Source organism: Hirundo rustica, chromosome 6 (genome assembly GCF_015227805.2).
Source record: "Hirundo rustica isolate bHirRus1 chromosome 6, bHirRus1.pri.v3, whole genome shotgun sequence".
NCBI classification, from domain to species: domain Eukaryota; kingdom Metazoa; phylum Chordata; class Aves; order Passeriformes; family Hirundinidae; genus Hirundo; species Hirundo rustica.
This window is the reverse complement of record NC_053455.1, coordinates 20,912,715-20,934,307: the sequence shown is the minus strand read 5'-3', so window position 1 is coordinate 20,934,307 and position 21,593 is coordinate 20,912,715. Positions and strand designations below refer to the sequence as shown.

Sequence of the window (21,593 nt, the reverse complement as noted above, 5' to 3'; positions counted from 1 at the left end):
CAGCAATAGCAACTTATAATTTGGCTTCTGGCATGCTTCCATTTTGATGAATAATTCAATGCCTGGAAAGCTGTGAAAAGAAGCCACTTTGCACTAAACACTTAAATTTACCATGAAAGACTAGCAAGAATTGTCTAGGCACTGGAAATTACCAGCAAATCTGCCAGTTTTTCTTCAGTACAATGTTGGTCCATTGTCTGTTCTCCTTTAATGTCCTTTGCAGAAGGCGAACAACAGGTTCAAGTGTCTGTCATGAGCCTTTTGAAGGTGAAATGTTTCTTCTAACTTCAAAACAGTGCTATTCATTAATACCCTAATAAGGGAGTAAATTATAGGGCAATAAGGCTGAAATTTGAACACCTTTTTGTTTCATTAACAAAGTTCAAACCTGCAAGTTTGCCAATAGCAGAATTGCTCAAATAAAGTGTTTGTTCTATTAACATAATGTTTCGAGCTCCATCTCTTTTTTGATTGTGCTTAAGACCATCAATTAGACTAAGAATATGAATAGAAATAATTAATTCATCAGAAAAATAATTCTGCATGAGAAAGTTTTGTGGCTCATACAGATAAAGGAAATTAAAGTCTATGAGAAAGTAATAGACTTGCCTATTAAAATCTAACCATACAAAGTCTTACTTCATAGCAGAGGAAAGCCTAATATGATAAGATTTTTTTAGCTTATTTTAATTAACTTTCCATGCTATTAGACTTGATCTGCAGTTAACTTTCATTTCACAGGTATTCATGATTTTTATGCTCCTGAGAATTACTAAACCATGAAGCTCAGACACGGTGGTTAGTAGCTATGCAGTCATTTTTCGGTTGATTTTCTAACAATTACTCTGAAATTTAAATGTAAATACTTCAGGTAATACAGTAAGCAATCATATGGAAAACATAATCAAATGTATGACTATATATACCTTTAAATATTGATTCAACAGCAATTTGACCTGCCCTGGTCTATGAATATTAACTGTTGGTTTAAAAAAACAAAATACACAGCATACCCTCACATTCCCTTCCCATCCCCCTTCTCCATCCATTTTGAATGGTGGTGCTTCAACTTCTCTAAAAAAGAAAACAAACTATTGGGATAGTGGGATATACATTACATAGTGTGAAGATTGGGGAGAAAGAATGCCAAGGCCTCCCAGCTTACTAATGAGGTAAGCAGAATTAATCAATAACAAAAAGCAGTCATCCTGAATTTTTGTTTAAAAAGTCTGTATGGACCTGAAGAATTTGGGTACCCATCTCCTCAGCTTTATTCATGGGCATATTGGCTTTACTTGTGGTTCTGAAATAGATACAATTACCATAGTATAGAATCATAGAATTGTTTGGGTTTGGAAGGACTTCAAATATCTACTTCCAACCTCTCCACCATGGGCAGGCATGCCTTAAACTAAACCAGGTTGCTCAGGGCTCCATCCAGCTTGGCCTTGAACATTTCCAGGGATGGGGGCTTCTCTGAGAAACCTGTTCCAGTGCCTCATCACCTAATATCTAATTTAAATGTATCTTGTTTCATTTTGAAGCTGTTGGCCTATCACTACATACACTTATAAAAAGTCCCTCTCCAGCTTTCTTGTAGGCCCCCTTTAGGTTCTGGAAACAGGTGTTGTAAGGTGTCCCTGGAGTCTTCTCTTCTCCAGGCCAAACAGTGCCAGCTCTTTCAGCCCATCTTCATAGGAAACAAGCTCCAGCCCTCAGCTCCATGACCATCCTCTGGACTTGCTTCGACAGATCCTTCTTATGTTGGGGGCCCTAGATACTAATATCATCAGTACTAAAGTAAGTTAACTTTTGGAATGAGATCTGTTTCTCTTCTAATCCAATCTTTTATGAAAACAGAGCAGATACCCTTCCCAGCCACTTTCTTGCTGTAATGCAGCCTCTGATAAACAGCTTAAAGCATTGGCTTCTGAATCACAGTAGAATTTATTCCAGTCATTCACGTTGTTGAAAAAGAGGATTCAAACTTGCCTGCAGCAGCCTTCCATTGCTGTAATCCTGAACTTTCAAAAGAAAATTTGCAAAAACAGCACCCTCTCTTTATGGTTCTGCACTGCATGGCTAGTATTAAACTATCCTGTAAAAACAAACAAACAAGAGGTCCTGCCAAAAATCCGTTCCCAAATGCCTGAGTCACAGCACCATCCCCTCTTGTCTTTTCTAAATGATAGACAGAACTAGCTCACATGTTGAAGGCTCCCATACAAAGGACTCCCCTGCAGTGCTTCAGCACTAGATGGCTCACGTGTTGGTTAGCTCTGTTGTATGTCTGATGCAGTTACAAGTGCTGCCTAGTAGGAGAATTGACGTCAAAGCGTGGATTAATAGGCATTTGCCATTCCATCTCCAAACACCTCTGCTTGAGAGCTCAAGGGGATTCTAGTGCTTTTAAACATTATTAAAATCAAAAGGAAAGAGCATCTCACATTTTTTGAAGTGGTGTGAGGGAACAACACCTAACATACTGTTCAAAAGCTTGACACTCCATTTTTCCTTTCTGGAGGAAGAGTTGGGATTCTATTTATTTATGTGTACAGTTTATTAGGGTTTCTACATAGGGTTTTCTACCTCTTCCCAGTAGTAATTTTGTAGAACCTGTCAGCAGCCTACTTGGTAGTGAAGTTCTCATCAGTAACAATCTCTTATGTAGCATTTTTCCTTTGCAGGTTGCTGGGGATTAAACCCTTAGTGTATGCAACATCAGCTCATTTTACTGATGGAGAACTTGGCCTAGCCTTTTAGGATGGCTGTGGGGCAGTCCAAGTATTAATTCTAAGGGCTGTTTTGCCTTGTTTATGTCTGACAAGGAGACTGAAGTCCCACAGACCTAGGACTCAGTTCTGGACTTCCAAAGGCTTCTTGTGGCATGAGGAAAATTACATTATGAGCAGGGCTGTACTGCTTCCATCATTTGAAAGATGAGCTTATTAACATCTGATTTAGTGCAGTTTTTTAACTGCACTAAATGTGCTTGAATAGGTTGTTTCAATTCTTGACTCTTACACCCCAATTACTCTAGGAAGGAACTTAAAATTGCTCAAACTTAGTAGAATAAAACATGCCTTATAAGAATCCCTATAATGCCCTGTGATTAATAAAATAAATAAGTTTAGCTGTGAAGGCACAGGTAAATGAATCTTGTTCAAAGCCTACTGGAATAAGCCTCTTCCCAACCATCACACTGTAAATTCTCTTCAGTCTACATTTTACAAAGAACTGATGTTCACAATGCTGAAAAGACATGGTTCATTATATCTTCTCAGTAATTGCACTATGTAGCTTGATATAATTACGAAGGAAATTGTGTATTGTTGTTAGTTGGAATTCATCACCATGTTTGTGTAGTCCAACTAACACATTAACATTAACACCCCTGTTCTTTTCTAGAGCTTGTCCAACATTTTCCTTGGTACTATGTGTACACTGTTAAAGGTCTGTGGTTGTACTGATTCCCAAGAAAAAGGTGTAGCTGCATCAGTGGAGACTTCTAAGGTGGAATGCTTAAATTTGAATGTCTTCCAGAGACATAAGTAATGCCTGGGATGTTCCTGGATTATTTAGCCATCCAAGAAGTAGAAAACACTTCTTTGTGTAGTTTTTCTTCGCTTTATTTAGTTTACAACTCCAAGATAAAAAACACAGTATCTATCTCTGGATACAAGTTGCAAATGCAGGTTCTTCCCAGCACTGATCTGTGTCTGTAACAGAACAGGAAATACTAAAAGAAGAGGGGTTATTGAGGGCAGAACTAGAATCACTGCTTTTCCTTCAGAAAATAAGTTTAAGTTCATTGCAAGAGAAACCTTTTACCAGTGATTCTACTATGCTTTGGGTTCTCCTCTCACAAAGCAAAGGAGGAAGTTCCAGCCACTGAGTTACTTGTGGCTGGAGAGTTGCAGACTTTGAAAATGTAATGTGCTTATGCTGTTTTAGGGATTAATTCAATTACTTTGTAGGAACTTTCAACAGAAATGTCAAATGTAGCCTAGTATGCAAGTGATTAAAAATATTGCACTGAAAAATGGTTCTGCCTGCTTCTGGAGTACGCAACCCCCTTTCATGTAGTTGTCGAGAGGGATAAGCTCTCACCTTAGCCTCCTTTTCTCCAGGCTTAACAATCTCATCTCCCTCAGCCACTCCTTGTTGGACTTCCCAGACCCTTCACCTGCTTTGTTGCTGTTCTCAGGACATGTCCGAGCAGCTCAGTATCTTTCTTGAGCACTTGGCCCAAAACTGAGCACAGAACTCAAGGTGTGGCCTCACCAGCACAGGAAGACAATCCCTGCCCTGGTCCTGCTGGCCACACTATTTCTGACATAAGCCAGGATGCCACTGGCCTTTTTTCTCATCTGGGCACACAGTGGCTCATGTTCAGCAGCTGTTCACCAGCACACCCAGGCCCTTTTCTGCCAGGCGGTTTTTCAGCCACTTTCCATCCTGTAGCACTGCCTGGGGTTGTTGTAACCCAAGTGCAAAACCCAGCACTTGGCCTTGTTGAACTTCATACAGTTTATCTCAGCCCACTGATCCTACCTGACCAACAGCATATGACTTCTTAGGATGCCACTACTGAGAAGATATGCAGAAGTCATGAAGTATTTGCTAGCATTTGGACATGTGTTTTTACCTGTCAGCTTCATAGCTGTATACTGAAGAAAGGAGGAGACACTGATGTAGCCTTGCTGCTCTATAGTTGTGGATTAGCAGAAAATTATGTACATTTTAGTAGTCCATAAATATGCAGAAAACTTTTGCTATGTGTGTTTAGACCAAAAACAGCAAACTATTCCTGCTCCTACTCAAATTATTACTAAATGGATGGCACTCTGCTGCTGAGTTTGTCAGTATGAGAATCTGGGTTTTGGTTGCAAAATCCCCTCAGAAAGTCTTCTTTCTTCTTTAACTGACTTCTAGGATTAAATAAGTTTGGCTTTACATTTAAAAAAAAACAAACAAACAAAAAAAAAAAACCAAAAAACAAACACCTTAGCTGGGCTGACTACAAATATCAATCTTCAGTCTTTCAAAAAAAACCCACATCAGATCTTTCTCCCCAGAGAAAGAGACCGATTAGAGATCCACGGGACGAATGCTTTCAGGCCAGTGATATTGGTTGGGCCGCTTAGCACTGGAAGCATCAAATATTCTATGATTTGGAGGACTGTGAAAAGATAATAAGCTTATGGCAAACACCTGAAAAATTTTTTACTGCTGTGGCAGTTTAGCCCTGTGATTTCCTTAGCTCTCAGAGCTAAAAATGTGCTTTCATTTCTGATGATAGGTTTTTTTAGCTCATTGCTATAAAGAAGCCAAAGTAATTAACTCTTACACACAAATCCAAACAGAACAGCATGTGGGACTTCACCAGTCATTCTCATATAGATATTCTTACTATGCATTGCTTTTTTTATTTCTAAGCTTCAGATGTGCCTGTGGGTTTAAGAATGAGAGAGCTTTCTAACTGTACAAACACCTGGTGCAAGGAAAGTGATATAACTAATTTATATTCTTAGTCTCTTTCTATCTCTGTGTTTTGCAGTGGACCAGTTAATTCAATACACTTCTCTTGCAGTTTAAATTAGTGCAAATAGCTAATGGGAATCACAGGAACAGAATTTTATTCTGACTTGAGTGTAGGGAAGAGGATTGGCTTTGAAACTTAGTATTTAGTCCTATCTATCTATAATCTATTTGTTACTTCTATGCTAAGCATTGGTCTGGCTGGACATCTGAAAAACATTATGACAGGTTAAAAGCATGCAAGAATGAACAGGTTGTTTTGGGAGGTAGTACAAGCAGGAAGAATCAGAGTTGTGTTGCAGTGGACAGAACTCAAATGTGGGATTCAGTGTGTTAGGGAAGAGAGAAACTGTCAGGTCTGACGGAGCACAAGGAATGGAGTTGTGTTAGGGGAGTTTAAGTTGGATATTAGAAGAAGGTTCTTCACTCAGGTGGTGGTTGGGCACTGGAACAGGCTCCCCAGGAAAGTGGTCGCAGCACCAAACCTGACAGAGTTCAAGTGTTTATACAATACTCTCAGGTGCGTAGTGGGACTCATCTTGGGGATGGTGCTGCACAGGGCCACGAGCTGGACTTTGATAATCTTATTGGATCCTTCAACTCAACATATTCTGTGATTCTGTGGTTAAAGAAATCAAAGTTCCAGAGGTTAGCATGAACCCAGGTACAGTAATGCAGCCCTAGATCCTAATTTACCATCCATCTTTCATATTGCTCTTTAACACACACACACACACACACACACAGAGAGAGAGAGAGAAATATGCATTACCTTCACTTTTTTCATTTCCCTTTAAAATGCAACTTGAAAACAAAAAATAGTATAATAAAACTTTATCATTGCAGTCACTGAACAAGGGGCTTTTTGTATAATTGTTTCCCTGTTGATATATGGGGGTTTTTTCCCATTTGAGAACACTGGCAATCAGCTCAGTCCTTCAAGCAAGAAACTTGTAAGCTTTGATAATACAGATGTTTATACTCCCAGTCCTTTGATCTACTTTAAGTTTTTGAAAACAAAACATAAAAAAAGCTGCACTAGTTATGCTTTTTAGTCTTTGTTTTCTGAAGAATAATTTGCTAGGTGTTAGTAATAAAATAGCATCTTGTAGCTTCATGTGGAAGCATTTAGGATCTAATTTTCAAATTAGGACGTCTAGTTTTGACTATTAACAGCCAGAATTTTTTTAAAGGCTGAAGCCTCAACCAAAATTGCTGGACCCGGATTTTCTGAAGAACTCTACTTCTATTGAAGCACCTCTGTATTGACCAAATAAAAATATTGCTTAGCACCCTTCAAACCCTCTTGTAAGGCTAACATCAAGATTTCCTTTACAAAATCTTGTCGTCTTTTTAAGTGACTCTGGCTCCAGTTGTGGTTCTCTTTTTTGATCTTTCAGGCAGTAAAAGGTTTTTCCAGACCCTAATGCAATGAGTTGGGCATTTATCGTCAAATAGGGCATAAGTATTTTCTGGAGAGGCCTGACATAGACTGCACAGTTGGCAACCAGACTCCTGCCTTACAGTCTGTTTTGCATCAAAGAGAAGGCACTCAATTCTAATGTGCTGAAGGGGGATATTTCACTGCTCTGAAAATCCAGCTGCAAGTCATGACAAATACTGATTAAAATTCAAAGCTTAAATGCCTCTTTGTGAAACTCCCTAAGTACAATTAAACTAGAAGCTCAGAATCCTGGTGGGGAGTGATGTCCAGGGACACTAGCCTTGTAACCTTGCCAAACAAAAATCTCCACTGAGGTCTGAAAAGGCCTCACTTCTGAAAAAAATTTTTTTCCTATTCCTAACCAATTTTTTTCCAATCCACAAAAAAATCCCAAAATTTTCCTCTATAGACCAACATTTTGCTTCCTGTAACCTGCATGTTTTGTCCCTGAGATAACCCTGACCAGGTTTCCTCTTGTGTGGTTTGACCTCTTCCCTTCCTAACATGTTTACCAAAGGGATGCAGGAGATAGGTCCAGAGTAGCCTCCCAGCATAGGCATGGTACATTCCAGCTACAGCTGCACTGTGCTGTTAGTGCAACCTGATCACTTCTGAAGCTGAGCTCATATAACTCCTCTAATTCCTCTCAGAACTGGATACTTTTCAGTAATACATCTAAAAACAACGCAGGCTATTTAATTTTTGTGGGGTTTATACTTATTTAATATTTCTCAGAACTAATACTGATCTATCAGTGGCTTTAGAGGTGCTATTACTCCTCATGTTAATAAGTACCAAAACATCCTACCTGTTTGTTATCGTATCTACACAAAAGTACCCCTGGCCACCTCCACAGGGAGGATATCCCAATTATTCCCAGAAACAGCTCCCACTTCAACTGATTGGTTGATGGTAGCATGACCTTATGATGGTAGCATAACCTTGTGGAATGTTCTTGCTGACATTCCTGATGGAAAGCTAAGGTGTATGCAGTGCTAACAGCCTGATTTTTCCACCGCCTGGAAAGACTAGTCTTAGGCAGGGTCCAGAGCTTTATATATAATCATGTTGTCTTTTAAAACACCAAATAAAAGTTTATTTGTCTGGGGTCCTGAGTTCCTTCTTGGAAGGACTCTGATATCTAGGTGATGGCCTTTATACAAGAAAAATGCAGATATCATGTGTGTCATTAAGGAATTCAGAGGAAGCTGAGGACCCCTCTAGAACATACAGTATCTGGGATACCATTTTAGGAAATAACCAATTAGTAATATCTCCTTGAACTTCTAATATTTTTGTAGCATAGGAGAAAGTAGTCTCTGTCTTAATGCTAGCAGTGGCAGCATTTTCTGACACTAGGCAGAAAAATAAATGCCACTGATTTCAGGTGTGCCTTGGAGAGTTAGAGTCAGAACAAGGGATGGAGTCTGGTTTTTTCAGTGGATTCAAATCGGTCACAGTCAGGGTGAAAAGTTTATCCTAGCATAGCTTATAACTTCTCCTCACCCTTTTCCCCTTCTGACCTCCCCTAGAAATGCAGAGATCCTGCTGGAATGTGCTTTGCCCTTTCTGGAGAGGCATGGATGGTACACCCCTTGTCCACCCCTTCCCTTCTGCCTGCCCACTTCCCAAATCCCTGCTTGCTCTTCTGTTTTTCTACTTTCCCTAAATGCAACTTACTTTAAGCATGCATTATTATTAACATCCTACAGTAAAATTAAGCTATTTTATAACCCATTTGTCGATCTCAGCCAATTTCTTCTATCTTTTTCCATGTCTATTTATGACGTACATCCAGACTGCACGTCTTTTTTTTTTTTTCTCCTCTCCATGTTTATTTTAAAAATAAGTGATTAAAAAAAGATGTATTAAAAAAAAAAGCAACACTCAAGGGTGGGGGGTTTTTTGGCCAACATTTGAAAACATATTTGAATGGGAGGGGGACAGAAGGAAAGAGAATCCAATTATTTTTTAAAAAAAAATCAAATTATGAAAGTGTCCCTAGACTGCTTTGTCTGTTCCTTTCAATGTGTGCATCTGGTTTGTCCATCTTTGAAAGTGTGTGGAATAATATTTTCTTTAAAAATAAAATTTTGAAATCCAGCAATTGTTCTTACCTCCCTTCTTCCTGGGAACAATGTTCTCTTTTTCATTTTTTGCTTTTTTTTTTAGTATATCTCTACATTGTTATATTTTGATGTATTTCTTTTCAATGGTTGAATTTCTATCTTAGATTTGGTTTGTTCCAATCTAATAATGAAAAACAAACAAAAAAAAAAAAAAAAAAAAAAAAAAAAAAAAAAAAAAAAAACAAAAGAGTTATGAATTGTTTTCTGCAATTTTTTCCCTCTATTTCTGTCTTTAAGTAAGGAACTACTTCACTGGCAGAATCCTACAGCTGTATTTTTGAGATTCTCTAGGGAATGTGAATATAAAAGCAGTCTAATTTGGCAGTGGGGACAGGGTGTGCAAACACAATCTTTACATTTGAAACAGTACATTTGATGTGCTCAAGAAATGATTGTCTCAAATTACTGAGAATACTGACGTCAATTTGATGGACTTCAGAAAAGATGATTCTTAGAACAAGAAGGCTGTGGGTAGCTACAGATGAAGTTGTTCTAATTCCAATGCATAAAACTAGTTTCCTTGGTTTTTTTTGTTTTACTCTCTGGTTATTATTATTATTATTACTATTATTATTATTAGTTTATGTATTTTTACTGCTATTTTTAATAGGGAAAAGTCTTAACTGTTTTTATAATTTGAGAACTTTTAATGAAAGTGTAAATATTAATACTATAATTATTAATTTTTTGTAACTTGCATGTTGAAGAAGTTGCAGCTTAGGGTTTGTGAGATTGTCAATGTTAGAGTTCTGTTCTTTCTTTTTGTTGATGGGCATGAATATGCTCATTTGTTTTTGTATATTGCCCATCCCTTCCTTACAGCCAGAAGCTCTAATGCTGCTAGATCACTCCGTACCGCCCTTACATGGACATGGCAACTGACTTACACATTCACTCCCATCATCTTCATCTCCTGTGTAGTACACTCATAGATTTTTACACTCCCACTCCATCCACCCTAAGCATTTTTTCTTCCCATAAGTTCCCCTTCACCACCCCTTTCTTTAGCATTGTTAAAATTTTATGTGCAGTCATCCATTCCTTAAAACACACACACACAAAAATTATAGAAAAAAAGAAAATGTTTAAAAAAATATATATCAAATTGACCAAAAAGGCAAAAAAGCAACAAACTTTGCTTTTCAAGAAAACATTATATGTGTAGATATGCAAACAAGCAAAAGTAAATTCAATAAATTGCACAGGATTTTTCAACTGCTATATGCTAACAACTTTACATAAGATAAAAAATTACAACCAAAAACAACAGAAAAAAAAAAAAAGTTCAAATTTGTTAAGGTGCAAGATTTTTTTCTTTTCATGTTATGTGGTGTGGATGTATGTGTTGTTGCCTCCCTGTATCGCCCTTTGTTGTAAAACAAATATATTCAAAAAGAAATAATAAACATTTTGCTAAAAAAGTTTTTAAGAAACAACGCAAAAAAAGCAAGTTACAAGAATGTGGCAATGCTACTTGTCCAAGAGCATTCTTACACAACTTTCTTTTGTAAATTTTTCCTTTCATGCCAAAAAACATGCGGGCAATTTGTTGATGTAAGTTGACTGTTATGAAATCAATGTGGTATGCTTTCTAAATATTTTTATGTATTTTTGGTTACTTTTTTTTAAGGAAATCATTTTTTTGATTTTCATAATTTTTTTCAGTTCTCATAGGTTTTGATCTTTCTTTTGCTGATAAAGTGAATTACTTGTTCTGTTTTTCCTTTCTCTGACCTTGTTGCTGTGCAATTTTTATTTTCTAGTGTATGGTTTTGTTTTAGGAAAATACATATAAGTTTATTTATTTTTTAATCAGTTTGTATTTGCCTTTATGTTATGTGCTCTTTGTATATTGTCGATTGCCATATTGTATTGTGCATAGGACGGGGTGAAGGAGTCTGAGGCAGTTTGGTTCCATTCTTTCACAGTCCCCCTCTAGAAGCTCTCTTTCTCTTTGCCCACACAAATCACCAGTAATGTTACTTCTTTTCATGCTATTTAAATTGTATTTAACTTGGTGGTGTAGCCTTCATTTCAAGTCAAAATTAATGGGAATTCTTTAGCATTTTGGTAGCTCTCCGGGTTTTCCTACTGCAGCTCTACACCATTCTTACTTTATTCCCATGAAACAATTTTATTTCTATCAATTTTTTTCATTGATGATTATGTGCCTGATGTCCAGTCTAAATGATACTCTCAAGTGTACTCTTACCTGGCTAGTGCACCTACCGTATTATTATTAGTATCAGACTTGATAGCATCATCCAGAAATGATGCAGACAGATCCTGAACCTCTAAAACTTCCCCTACTACAGAAGAGGTTTGCATTAGTTTCTTCAAAAAGCAATGACTAAAAGTAAGAGAAAGCTGTACTTCTTTATGAGTACATATGTTTTCAACATTTCTGCATAGTAGTGCTGTGCTCAGCAGGTATATTAGGTTCAACCATCAAGTCCCTGGGACAACTGCTACTGAGAACACAACAAATAATTACACTGAATAGGAAGCTGTCACCAAGTAATCAGAAAAGTTTAACATAAAGGCAGGAGATAGAAGAGGGCATGCCTTAGTTGGTTCAGAGAAGCTCAGTGTCTGGGAACCGAAATACTTAGTTTTGCTCTGGAATTTTGTTTCTAGACATGACATCAGGACCTCTCTGGGAGGTTCTGTTTCACTGAAACTCCGCAAAGGTGACCAATAATTTACATCAGTAACAGACAGCCCAGCATTAATTTGGGATTCATGACCCCTCAAACTCTGTACTGTCCTGTTGCTCATGAGCCATCTGTTGGGAAACACTGCATTTACTGATGTCTTTTAATATAGTTGGAGGGAGGGGCTTAGGAAATGCTTGTCAACCAACTCCCCCAGAAATACAGTTTTATTGAATCACTTTGAAGACTGTATAGTCTCTGAACTGAAATGAAAAGGAGATATCTGAGATAAAGGGTTGCAGTATTCCATTGTGGAAATCATGTTTTTCTCTCTACTAATCTCTGTCAATTGCAATTAATTCAGACTGCAAGAGTAGAAAATATTGAAAGTGTTCATATACTAGGTTTTGTGTTAGCATCATCTTTCCTTTGAATCAGAGACTATATTCTGAATAATTTCCTCTTTTTATCCTCAGAGGACTCGAAGCAGAATTAACTAAATACCGTTAGACTGAAATTTATGAACTCAATCTTTTAATAAGGTATTATTGTGCTGATACAGAGGAGGGAAAGGTAAGGAAGTATTTCTCTACCAAGTATTTCATATTAATAATGGAGTGAGACTTCAGAGGAATATCAAAAGAACAGAATGAAAATTGCGAACTTTGGATGCAGAATTCAAGTACCTGCAGGAATGGATGAATTGTACAGCCTTTATGGATGACATTTTAAAGCTCCTCAGTTGCAGCTGGAAAGGAGAGCGGCTATAAGGTGTATTCCTTATCATCATCAGGAGAAGATGAATCTTTCAGGCTTCCTTTCTTGTCTGCCTTTTGTCCTGTATCAGTTTCATGCCTGAAATGCCACTGAACTAGTTGTGGCTCCAAAGAAGAAAACCAGCAGCTCCTACTTTTTCATAGTCTTTTATTTATCATATTTTTCGGTGCCCTCTGCATTCCTGGCTTGCCCACACCATCCTTGTAGTTCATAAGGCTTCTATTAAATTTTAAACACTCTGTCTTTTCCAGTGCAGAGGACTCTGACTGGAGCTCAGGTCCAGAGGTATAAATTATATATCTATAAATACGCTCATGAAACAAAAAGCAGGGCAGCTCCTAGGCTTAAGTAGACCATTTATATCCCCAATGCTCTTGGTAGTTTAAAGAAAAGCACAACTCCATGAAAGTGGTGAATGTGTTAGAATAAAAGGCTAATTTTTAATTAACATGCACACTTTCTGGAAGGAGAATAACAAGCAAACCACTGGGCTGTTTGGTCTAAGACTTCCAACCCCACAGCCTTCAGCTCTCTCAGAGCTCCTTCTGGTTTAGTGGTTTTTGGGGTTGGGGAGCTTCTTTTTTAATCTACACTGTTGATGAGCAAATAAGTTTTGCATCTATGCCACTGCAGAGGAAACAATTTTATCTTTGCTCTTTTATTTGGTTCTTTGGCATTGTGTGGTCAAAAGGCGCTTTCTAAAAAAACATTTTTCTATTCGAGAACATCTATTCCCTAATTAGGGGAGAGAGCACAAAGTAGGTGAACAATAAATCTGGAAAATCCTTGTGAAATCTTTGGATTGCTAAAGTAGTCCTGAACTCACAGCATGCCAGTGAACACTTTTAACAGGTGGTCAACAGCCAACAGAACAAAAATGGGAAAAGAAATCTGTAACTACCAGGAAACAGCCTATATCATTCACAAGCAGATTCCAAGTCTGACATGAATATTTGTTTGAAAGCTGTGATGCAAACTGGGTTGCAGTCTTGCTTTTTATTTTATATGTTTTTTTAATAGCACAGAGCAATTTGGAAATTGAACCTGTAAGTTTTATTCAAGGCTGCAAGGCATTAATTTTGCAATTGAAAAATGGGTAGACATTGTGAGGAGAAAAGAAAACTTGACAAACATAAAACCTCTCTCAAACATTTCCCCTTGGAATTGTCATGTAAGATTTTTCAGGGGCTCCTCTTTAGCTTTTTCTAGAGGCCTAAATCTATAAAACATTTGCCTTCCACAGCAAATCATTCAGGATCCAAATCCTGCAGAAGATATTCTTGACAACCAAGTGGCTGGTTTGTTTTTTTAAATCTTTCAGTATTTATTTTTAAACTGACTTGGGGCCTGGGCAAGAGGCACTACTACTCCATCATCAAAGGACCACTGGATCCAGGCAGCTCCTTGCACCCTCAGCCCTTTTTCTGTGAAAGATGGTTCCCCCTACACACACACATAATCTGTTGGTCATCAGACTCCCTCTCATGTCTCTTACACAGAAATGTAGTACCACGTACAGACTTGTTTGCAGGTGTGATATGAAAGTTTGGTCTTGCTCCATAGATATTGGTGATCATATTTCCCACAGTTTCCTTTTCAGGAAACTTTTCAGGATTTACATTCCCTGTTATCCTTAAGTAACACATTTCTCTTAGACTGAGTGGAATTTTTATCATGCCATTTTTAAGGATGTTTTTATTCCTCTGTAAATAACATACCCCTGGAAGTATTCATTGTGCTTGCATCCTGTTAGACCTACTACTTCAAGTTTGCTGTGAGTTTTGCATAGATGCCTAGCAGTGCAATAAAAGAGAAGCCAGATTTTTTACCTAGAGTGCTTTTTCTGACGGACTGTCACACAGCTTTTTTTTTTTGTCTCAGTTTCTTCTGTTACAGCCAATAAAAAAATTAAAAATACAAACATTATTACCACCCTTCCATCTACCTGATACCCCACAAAAGTAAATGTAACAAATTAACTTCTTCATGGAGAAATGATTCCTAATGAAGGATCTTAAATGGTCTCTTTATTTCTTGAGTATGCAAGTAACTATAGTGTGGATCACTGGACAATTTGGAATAAAAAACTAGCAACAAGACTAAATAATTGCAGCAAAATTAATCCAGTGCTCCTGGTATGAAAGTTATTTCTCTCCTCACATACATTGAGAGATGAAAGCTTTGTATAACTTAGTCCTGACTTATTGCCTTCCATCCAACAGACTTGCTGGCATTGAAAAGCTCCATTATTTTCTCCATCACTTACGTAAAACCACACTTATCACAGCAAGTCTAGCAACTTTACTTAATATTTCAAGACAACTGTGATCATTTTTATGATTCCCGTAGTCTTGATCATTATCTCAAGTCCTCAATAGTAACAAAAAACTATATAACCATGACCTGGTTTTAAATGCAAAGGTTACTGAGGCAAAAGGAAGGTGTTCATATTAAATGTAAGATATGTCTGATTCCTTCCAGAAAATTAATCATTAACCAGACCAAAATAACTTCTCTTTGGACAAAAACTACCCAAAATATTGCTCCAATGGGTGGCAGATCAACTACATACTGATGCTGTAGGCCAGTATAAAAGCTTTTAAGAACAAAGGCACTTCAAGGCTCCAGATAAGCAATTAAAAGCTGACAAACTTTTTTTTTTCAGTTGACTGTCACAGATGATGAATGAAAATCACAGATGAGTATTACAATTGAACAGCAAAACACTGATCTTAAAAAACTGTTTGAAGGAACACTATCTATCCCTGACTTACTGGAACTTAAATTCCAGACTCATGCAATTTGATGCAATACGCACTTAAATACTGATATTTTTATTCATTTTTTCTACCAGGCTCACAGATCTTTCCCCCCAAGGCATAGTCCAAGTCATCCTGAGACCACCTGTTTGCATAGATTATAGATGCTCTACTCAAGCCATGGATAGGCCTTCTGGACATATATAAATCATATTACATGCTCTAGTTTCTACATTGCTCAGAAAACAGCTCAGATGCGTGAGCGCAAAATGCAGTGTAACCATTTGGCAGACTACACTTTGGGCTTTTTTACATAATTTTTTTGAAAGCATGCAGTTTGGAGACATTGATACTTATTTCTTCACTCCCTCTGCAGTAACAAAAGAGATATATGAACATACTGAGGAAGCTCAGAAAATGAAACAAAATGTTCAAATTGGCCCTTTGTATCTTAACTTAAAACTAGCTTTGCATGAAAGTATGCAAAGTACCACATTTCTTATTTTGGCATAACTTCTACCCTGGTACCTCTGAGAGAATTCCGACTGTTTCAATTGATTAAACTGTGTCACCACTTAGTTTCCCATTAAGGAAAAGAATAAGCCATATTGCTATTCCAACTATGCAGATATAATCATAGTGTTAAATATCTTTTTCAGTATATTTCTGTCTTCAAAGTGTAATCTGTTCAAATATATTGCTCTCCAAATACATTTGGAAGGTATTTTGATTTTAGACCATATTCCTTATAGGCATTTCGTGGACATTACTGGCAGAATTCAGTAGGAAACAAGTGCATGTAATATATAGGGTAGATTTGAGAAAGTAGAATTTTTGACCCTGATGTAATCAGCATTATATCAATGCCAAACTGTTCATTCACAGTTATTAATACATAACTAAAACCCAGAATTATTTATTTAGAAACTATAATTTATTTTGTACATCCTCCTTAAGCAATGGTGAGTATAAATCAAAAATTCCTATGCATTAGGAATATTTCTGACTGAGTTGCACTCCTTTGAACAGATCTAGATGATTCTTATAGTGTCAGCTGAACAATTCAATTTCTGTTTTAAGCTGCTTACTTAAATGGCTAGGCAAAGAAAAATTACCCAGGGGAAAATTTATACACAAACTTTCAAAGACAATATAGTTCTATTCTAAAAAAAAATCTGTTGATGACCTGTATGTCAGCAGAAGACTATATAATCAGAACTAAATTAATAAGATTCCACACCTTTTTTTTTTTTAGTCCACAGTATAAAACAGTGGAGTGTTAACTAACATAGACTCAAAAGTAGAGGTGCAGTCACATTATAACACAAAGACAACACAGAGCTATTACCCTTAAAGTAGCAATATTGCTACTCAGAATCCAAATCATAAAAATTATACACTGATTTTCTTGTTTTATTTGCAGCTTGTATTGTTGTAAGGTACAAGTGTCACATCTATAGCTTTCTTGTTCTGCTTGAAGAGGAGACTGTAAGTCTGCCTTGTTTTCAGCCCTCTGTAGGCACATAACCATTATGTTAGAAATCAGTAGAACTGACTGCAGCCTGTCAAGAAGTAACAGTAGGCATGAAGACAACTTCTGCAGTGCAATCCTGAGCTCAAGTGCTAACTTGATTCACCAAAATCCTTATTTAGGTTTTTTTTTTTTCAATCACAATAAAATCTGTCTTAATTTTTAATCAAATTATAGTAAATTAATATGAAGAAGAATGGAAGATGAAGATAGCATGGCACTAGTAGCCCCAAAAGATGCAAGTAAAAGGACATTCCTAATGTCAAACTGAATGCTAAAGAAAGATTTAAAAGAGATGAACATTGAGTAGAGCTCTGTACCTTCATGGACCCAGTAAGTACTTGGTTCTTATTCCATCCCTCACTTTCATGAACCTTCCTACAATTTAAAAGCCAGACAGTGATCAAGAAGAAATGGTTAAATGGAAAACACCTTAGGGAAAGGACTTATATACTGCTACAGAGGCTGAGCATATTAGAGTGGCAGAGAAGAAATACCACTGTTATTTTAAATGAAAATAATCAGAAGAAACTGGCAAGGTTAGTGGTGGAAAATATATCTAGGAGAACACTGGTCTATGGCAGTCTAAAGTAATTTAAATAGTCTTCTAACCATATGCTTGAAAAAGATCAATACCAAAAATTGATGACCACGGAGTCACTTGAGAGTATCTCCAAAAAACAAAAAATTTGGGTCTACAAAAATTCAGGGTATTTCACTGTACACACCTAGCATAGGTAGGAAATGGAACATGCACTTGACCAATGTCTGAGCAGGGTGGGAGGGAACAATGGAAGGGATCCCCAGGAAAGTGTATCTAGAGAGAGAAAGCTGATCCCTGATATCTTTTCATAATGCCCAGATCCTCTCTCACCCTTAAGTAAACTGAAAATTGTGTATTGTGTCATTAAAATGTACTAATCTTCTTTTTTTTCTCTTTTCCATCCCAGGAGGTGAATTAGTTATCCCTCTACTTGTAGAAGACCCTTTAGATATCCCTCCTATTGCTACTCGTGCACCTTTCATTACACTTCCCCCTACCTTTCGCCCCCTCCTCACCATTATTGAGACCACCAAAGATTCCCTGTCCATGACCTCTGAGGCGGGGTTACCTTGCTTGTCGGACCAAGGCAGCGATGGTTGTGATGATGATGGCTTGGTGATATCTGGGTATGGCTCAGGGGAAACCTTTGACTCTAACCTACCCCCTACTGATGATGAAGATTTTTACACCACCTTCTCCTTGGTAACAGATAAGAGTCTTTCCACTTCAATCTTCGAAGGTGGCTACAAAGCACACGCACCCAAGTGGGAATCCAAGGACTTTAGACCTAACAAAGTCTCCGAAACTGGTAGGACTACTACCACGTCTTTGTCCCCTGAGCTGATCCGCTCCACAGCTTCGTCCTCGACTGTGATGGTTCCCAAATTGCCAGCCGGCAAAATGAATAACCGTGAGCTCAAACCCCAGCCTGACATAGTCTTGCTTCCGTTGCCCACTGCCTATGAGCTAGACAGCACAAAGCTGAAGAGCCCGCTAATCACTTCCCCCATGTTCCGTAATGTGCCCACAGCAAACCCCACGGAGCCGGGAATCAGACGGGTTCCGGGGGCCTCAGAGGTGGTCCGTGAGTCGAGCAGCACAACGGGGATGGTCGTCGGCATTGTGGCTGCTGCCGCCCTCTGCATCCTCATCCTCCTGTACGCCATGTACAAATACAGGAACAGGGACGAGGGGTCCTATCAGGTGGACGAGACGCGGAACTACATCAGCAACTCAGCCCAGAGCAATGGCACGCTCATGAAGGAGAAGCAGCAGAGCTCAAAGAGCGGCCACAAGAAGCAGAAAAACAAGGACAAAGAGTATTATGTGTAAAAAAGAATAATTATTTATATATAAATATATAAATACTTAATGAGATTTAACTGATATCTGAACCATAGCAGCGAATGAGATGATTGGGAGATATCGTTTGTGGGAAAAAGTATTGGGAAAAAAAATTTCAGCAGTGACTGTTAATGTCTAAGTCATCACTTGGAGTCAGCAAACTTTGCCCTAATGTATTATAAAGCACACTTAGCGTTCTGGAGATGGCGCACACAGCTCTGCTCTGTTAGTGAACTTGGACATCTCCAAATCTCCTCCTCCGCTGAACTTTCTGCAAAGGTAGAAGACTTCATGGCTTACTTGTTTCATATCTCCAAGTGAGTCTTTAACAATGTTCGTGATCCTTGACTGTATCAATAATTTTTCAGTTTACTTATTTAAAAAAAAAAAAAAAAACAGAAAATAAGGAAAAAAGAAAAAAAATACAAACATTATTAAACAACAAAGAAATATTGAACAAACTGATCTGGCTGTGTCCAGCATACACATAATTTTTCGAGATTGGAGGAGGGGAATAAATGATTTTGGAGATTGTTGGTTTTTTGGTTTGGTTTTGGTTTGTTTCTTGGTTTGTTTTTTGTTTCGTTTCTTTGGTTACTTTTGGGTGAGGGAGGGAAGAGTGGAGTGGAATGGTGTGGGGGGTGACCCAGGACATGAGTTGAGAAGAAATCTCGGAAAAATAATTCCATAATAAATAAAGAGAGACTATTACCGTATATGAACTCAAAAGCTACCCATGGTGTTTACTCTGCATATCTGGTTGTATTGTCTCTAGAATCCGTCATCTTGTAGTAAGCTGTTTGCTAACGACGCAGTGAAAGTGTCTGATGAGTGGTGCTGAGGAAAATTGTCATGGAAAGCTGGTTCTCTTGGATCTGGCTCCGATATTTGCAATTGAACTGAAGAGCAGATGGTTTTGGGTCTGTTCTGATCAGTCATTGGCTTTATTTGAGTATAGCACTCAGTATGCATTAGACAACCAAAGTATGGTTCATGGGATTCACAGATTCAAAAAAGAATGCTTAAAAGTTATTAATCATTCTGAGCTGAATATACTGTGCAAAAATAAAGGAGCCTTCCTCTGGGTTCTGGTTCTGTGACACTGCAATGCATGCAAAAAATAATAATAAATCCGTTTAATAAAAAGATCGGAAAGACACCACTGGAGTTCAACTTGTGACAAGACCAATAAATGTCAGAAAAGCTAAACACTTGTAAAAGAATGCAAATTACTTAGTTTTTTCAACATATAACTGTTTTCATATGTAATATTTTAATTTTATAGTTTGACATTTCAGATCATCTCTGTCTTTCCATTTGCCCTATTCTCCCTTTTCCGTCTCTTTTATATAAAAGAAAATAAGCTGCTGTGACACACAAAAGATAATAAAGAAAAATTAATTTAATAATATAATATATATACACACAGATATATTTATCATGGTATGTTTGATGGGACGGCTGGAACAGAAGTTCTGTTATGGTCTTAATGAGGAATGAGAATGTTCTTGCAGAACAGAGTAAAAAGAAACAGACAACAAAAGCAAACCTTAAAATGTGAAGGGAGCGTGTATTTTAGCTTTGTCACAGTTACCTGTGTCAAAAACAAATCTAAAATTTTGTTTACATATTTTACTACTATTTTTTTGCTAGTATAATTTCTATATGGATACCCTGATGGTGTATATACTGTTTTATGGTTAAATTGGGAATGTCTTATGTTTTATTTAACTTATTTAATTTGGTTGTTTGGTTTCTACATTTTCCCAGTTATTGTGAAAGTTATTGTACAGTATCTTACTGTACAGAACAATAGTGAGGTGGTTTGATGGCCATGCCTACCATGTGCAAAAAAGAAGATGAGGGAGAGAGAGACAGAGAGGGAAACAACAAAAACCAAGACAGGTTGAGAACCCTGGGATATCAGAAATGAAAACTTTTGCTGTATGCGGATGAAAACTAATCAGCTGTTTAGGTTTAGAAATCTACTCTTGCTGGTGTTTATAAGTCGCATGAATATTTGACTTGAAGAAGTTTCATCAGATACACACACGCACATGGGAACTTAAATTCAAAAAACCAGTCTTCTCAAACATTTAGAGAAGGCACTTTCATGTTAACAAATATTTTCAGTGCGTGTATGTGTGCGTGTGTGTGGTGCGTGTGCGAATGTGTGAGGTTGAGCTTTTTTCTTTTTTATTTTTTATACTAAAAAGAAAAAAAAAAAGACAGGTTTTAAAAAGGTATGAAAGCACGATTTTAGATGACTTAACTGGCCGAAACTATATAAAAGTTGATTATATCTTGATGTCTGTAAAAGATTGCTGTTCTTGGAGTCTTGGAGTCTTGTGAAATGATTTCCTGCTTTCTTTCTTCCTTTCCTTTTTGCTTTCCTTTTTTAAGTTAAAGGAAAAATATTTACACTTTCCTTTTTGTGTAAGTTTCTATTGGACAGTTTTTGGGAACATGTGCATTTCTGTATGTGGGCTACTACCATATCCCTGTTGCTTTATGGACAACCTGGAGAATTTTTATTTATCGTGATGTTATTGCTTTTTTTTTCCTTTCTTTTTCTTCTTCTTTTTGATTCTTTTTCTTTTCTTAGTTGCATTTTGTTTAAAGATATGCTTAGCAATAAAATGTTCTTCCCAAAGCCCTGGATGTTGCTGCGTTCTTATTTCCAAAAGACTTCAGGGAAATTCCAGACCTTTAAAGGTGAAAATAGTCCCTGATGTAAATATCCTCCATCCCACAAGAGTGTCTAGCCATCAAATTACAGAATCATGTTCATGTTTGTAGTCTTTGTTTAGTCCAATGAACCGTTCTTCTTTTCTTTGCAGGGATATAAATTAAACTTGAGACTGGAGTCC

At 37.4% G+C, this 21,593-nt stretch overlaps 1 protein-coding gene across 9 annotated transcripts in view; it reads left to right on the top strand.

Annotated features, from left to right (window-relative positions):
* Positions 1–21,376, top strand: part of NRXN3 (neurexin 3) — a 985,585-nt gene extending 964,209 nt beyond the window's left edge. For 7 of the 9 annotated variants that reach the window (XM_040066048.2, XM_058420836.1, XM_058420835.1 and 4 more), the window contains one exon: positions 17,786–21,376. In XM_040066048.2, the coding sequence (XP_039921982.1) occupies positions 17,786–18,711 (926 nt within the window). In that variant the 3' untranslated portion in view covers positions 18,712–21,376. The remainder of the gene's footprint in view (positions 1–17,785) is intronic. The other 2 variants (XM_040066055.1, XM_040066053.1) reach the window with 1 other exon arrangement.
* Positions 21,377–21,593: the final 217 nt, after the last annotated feature.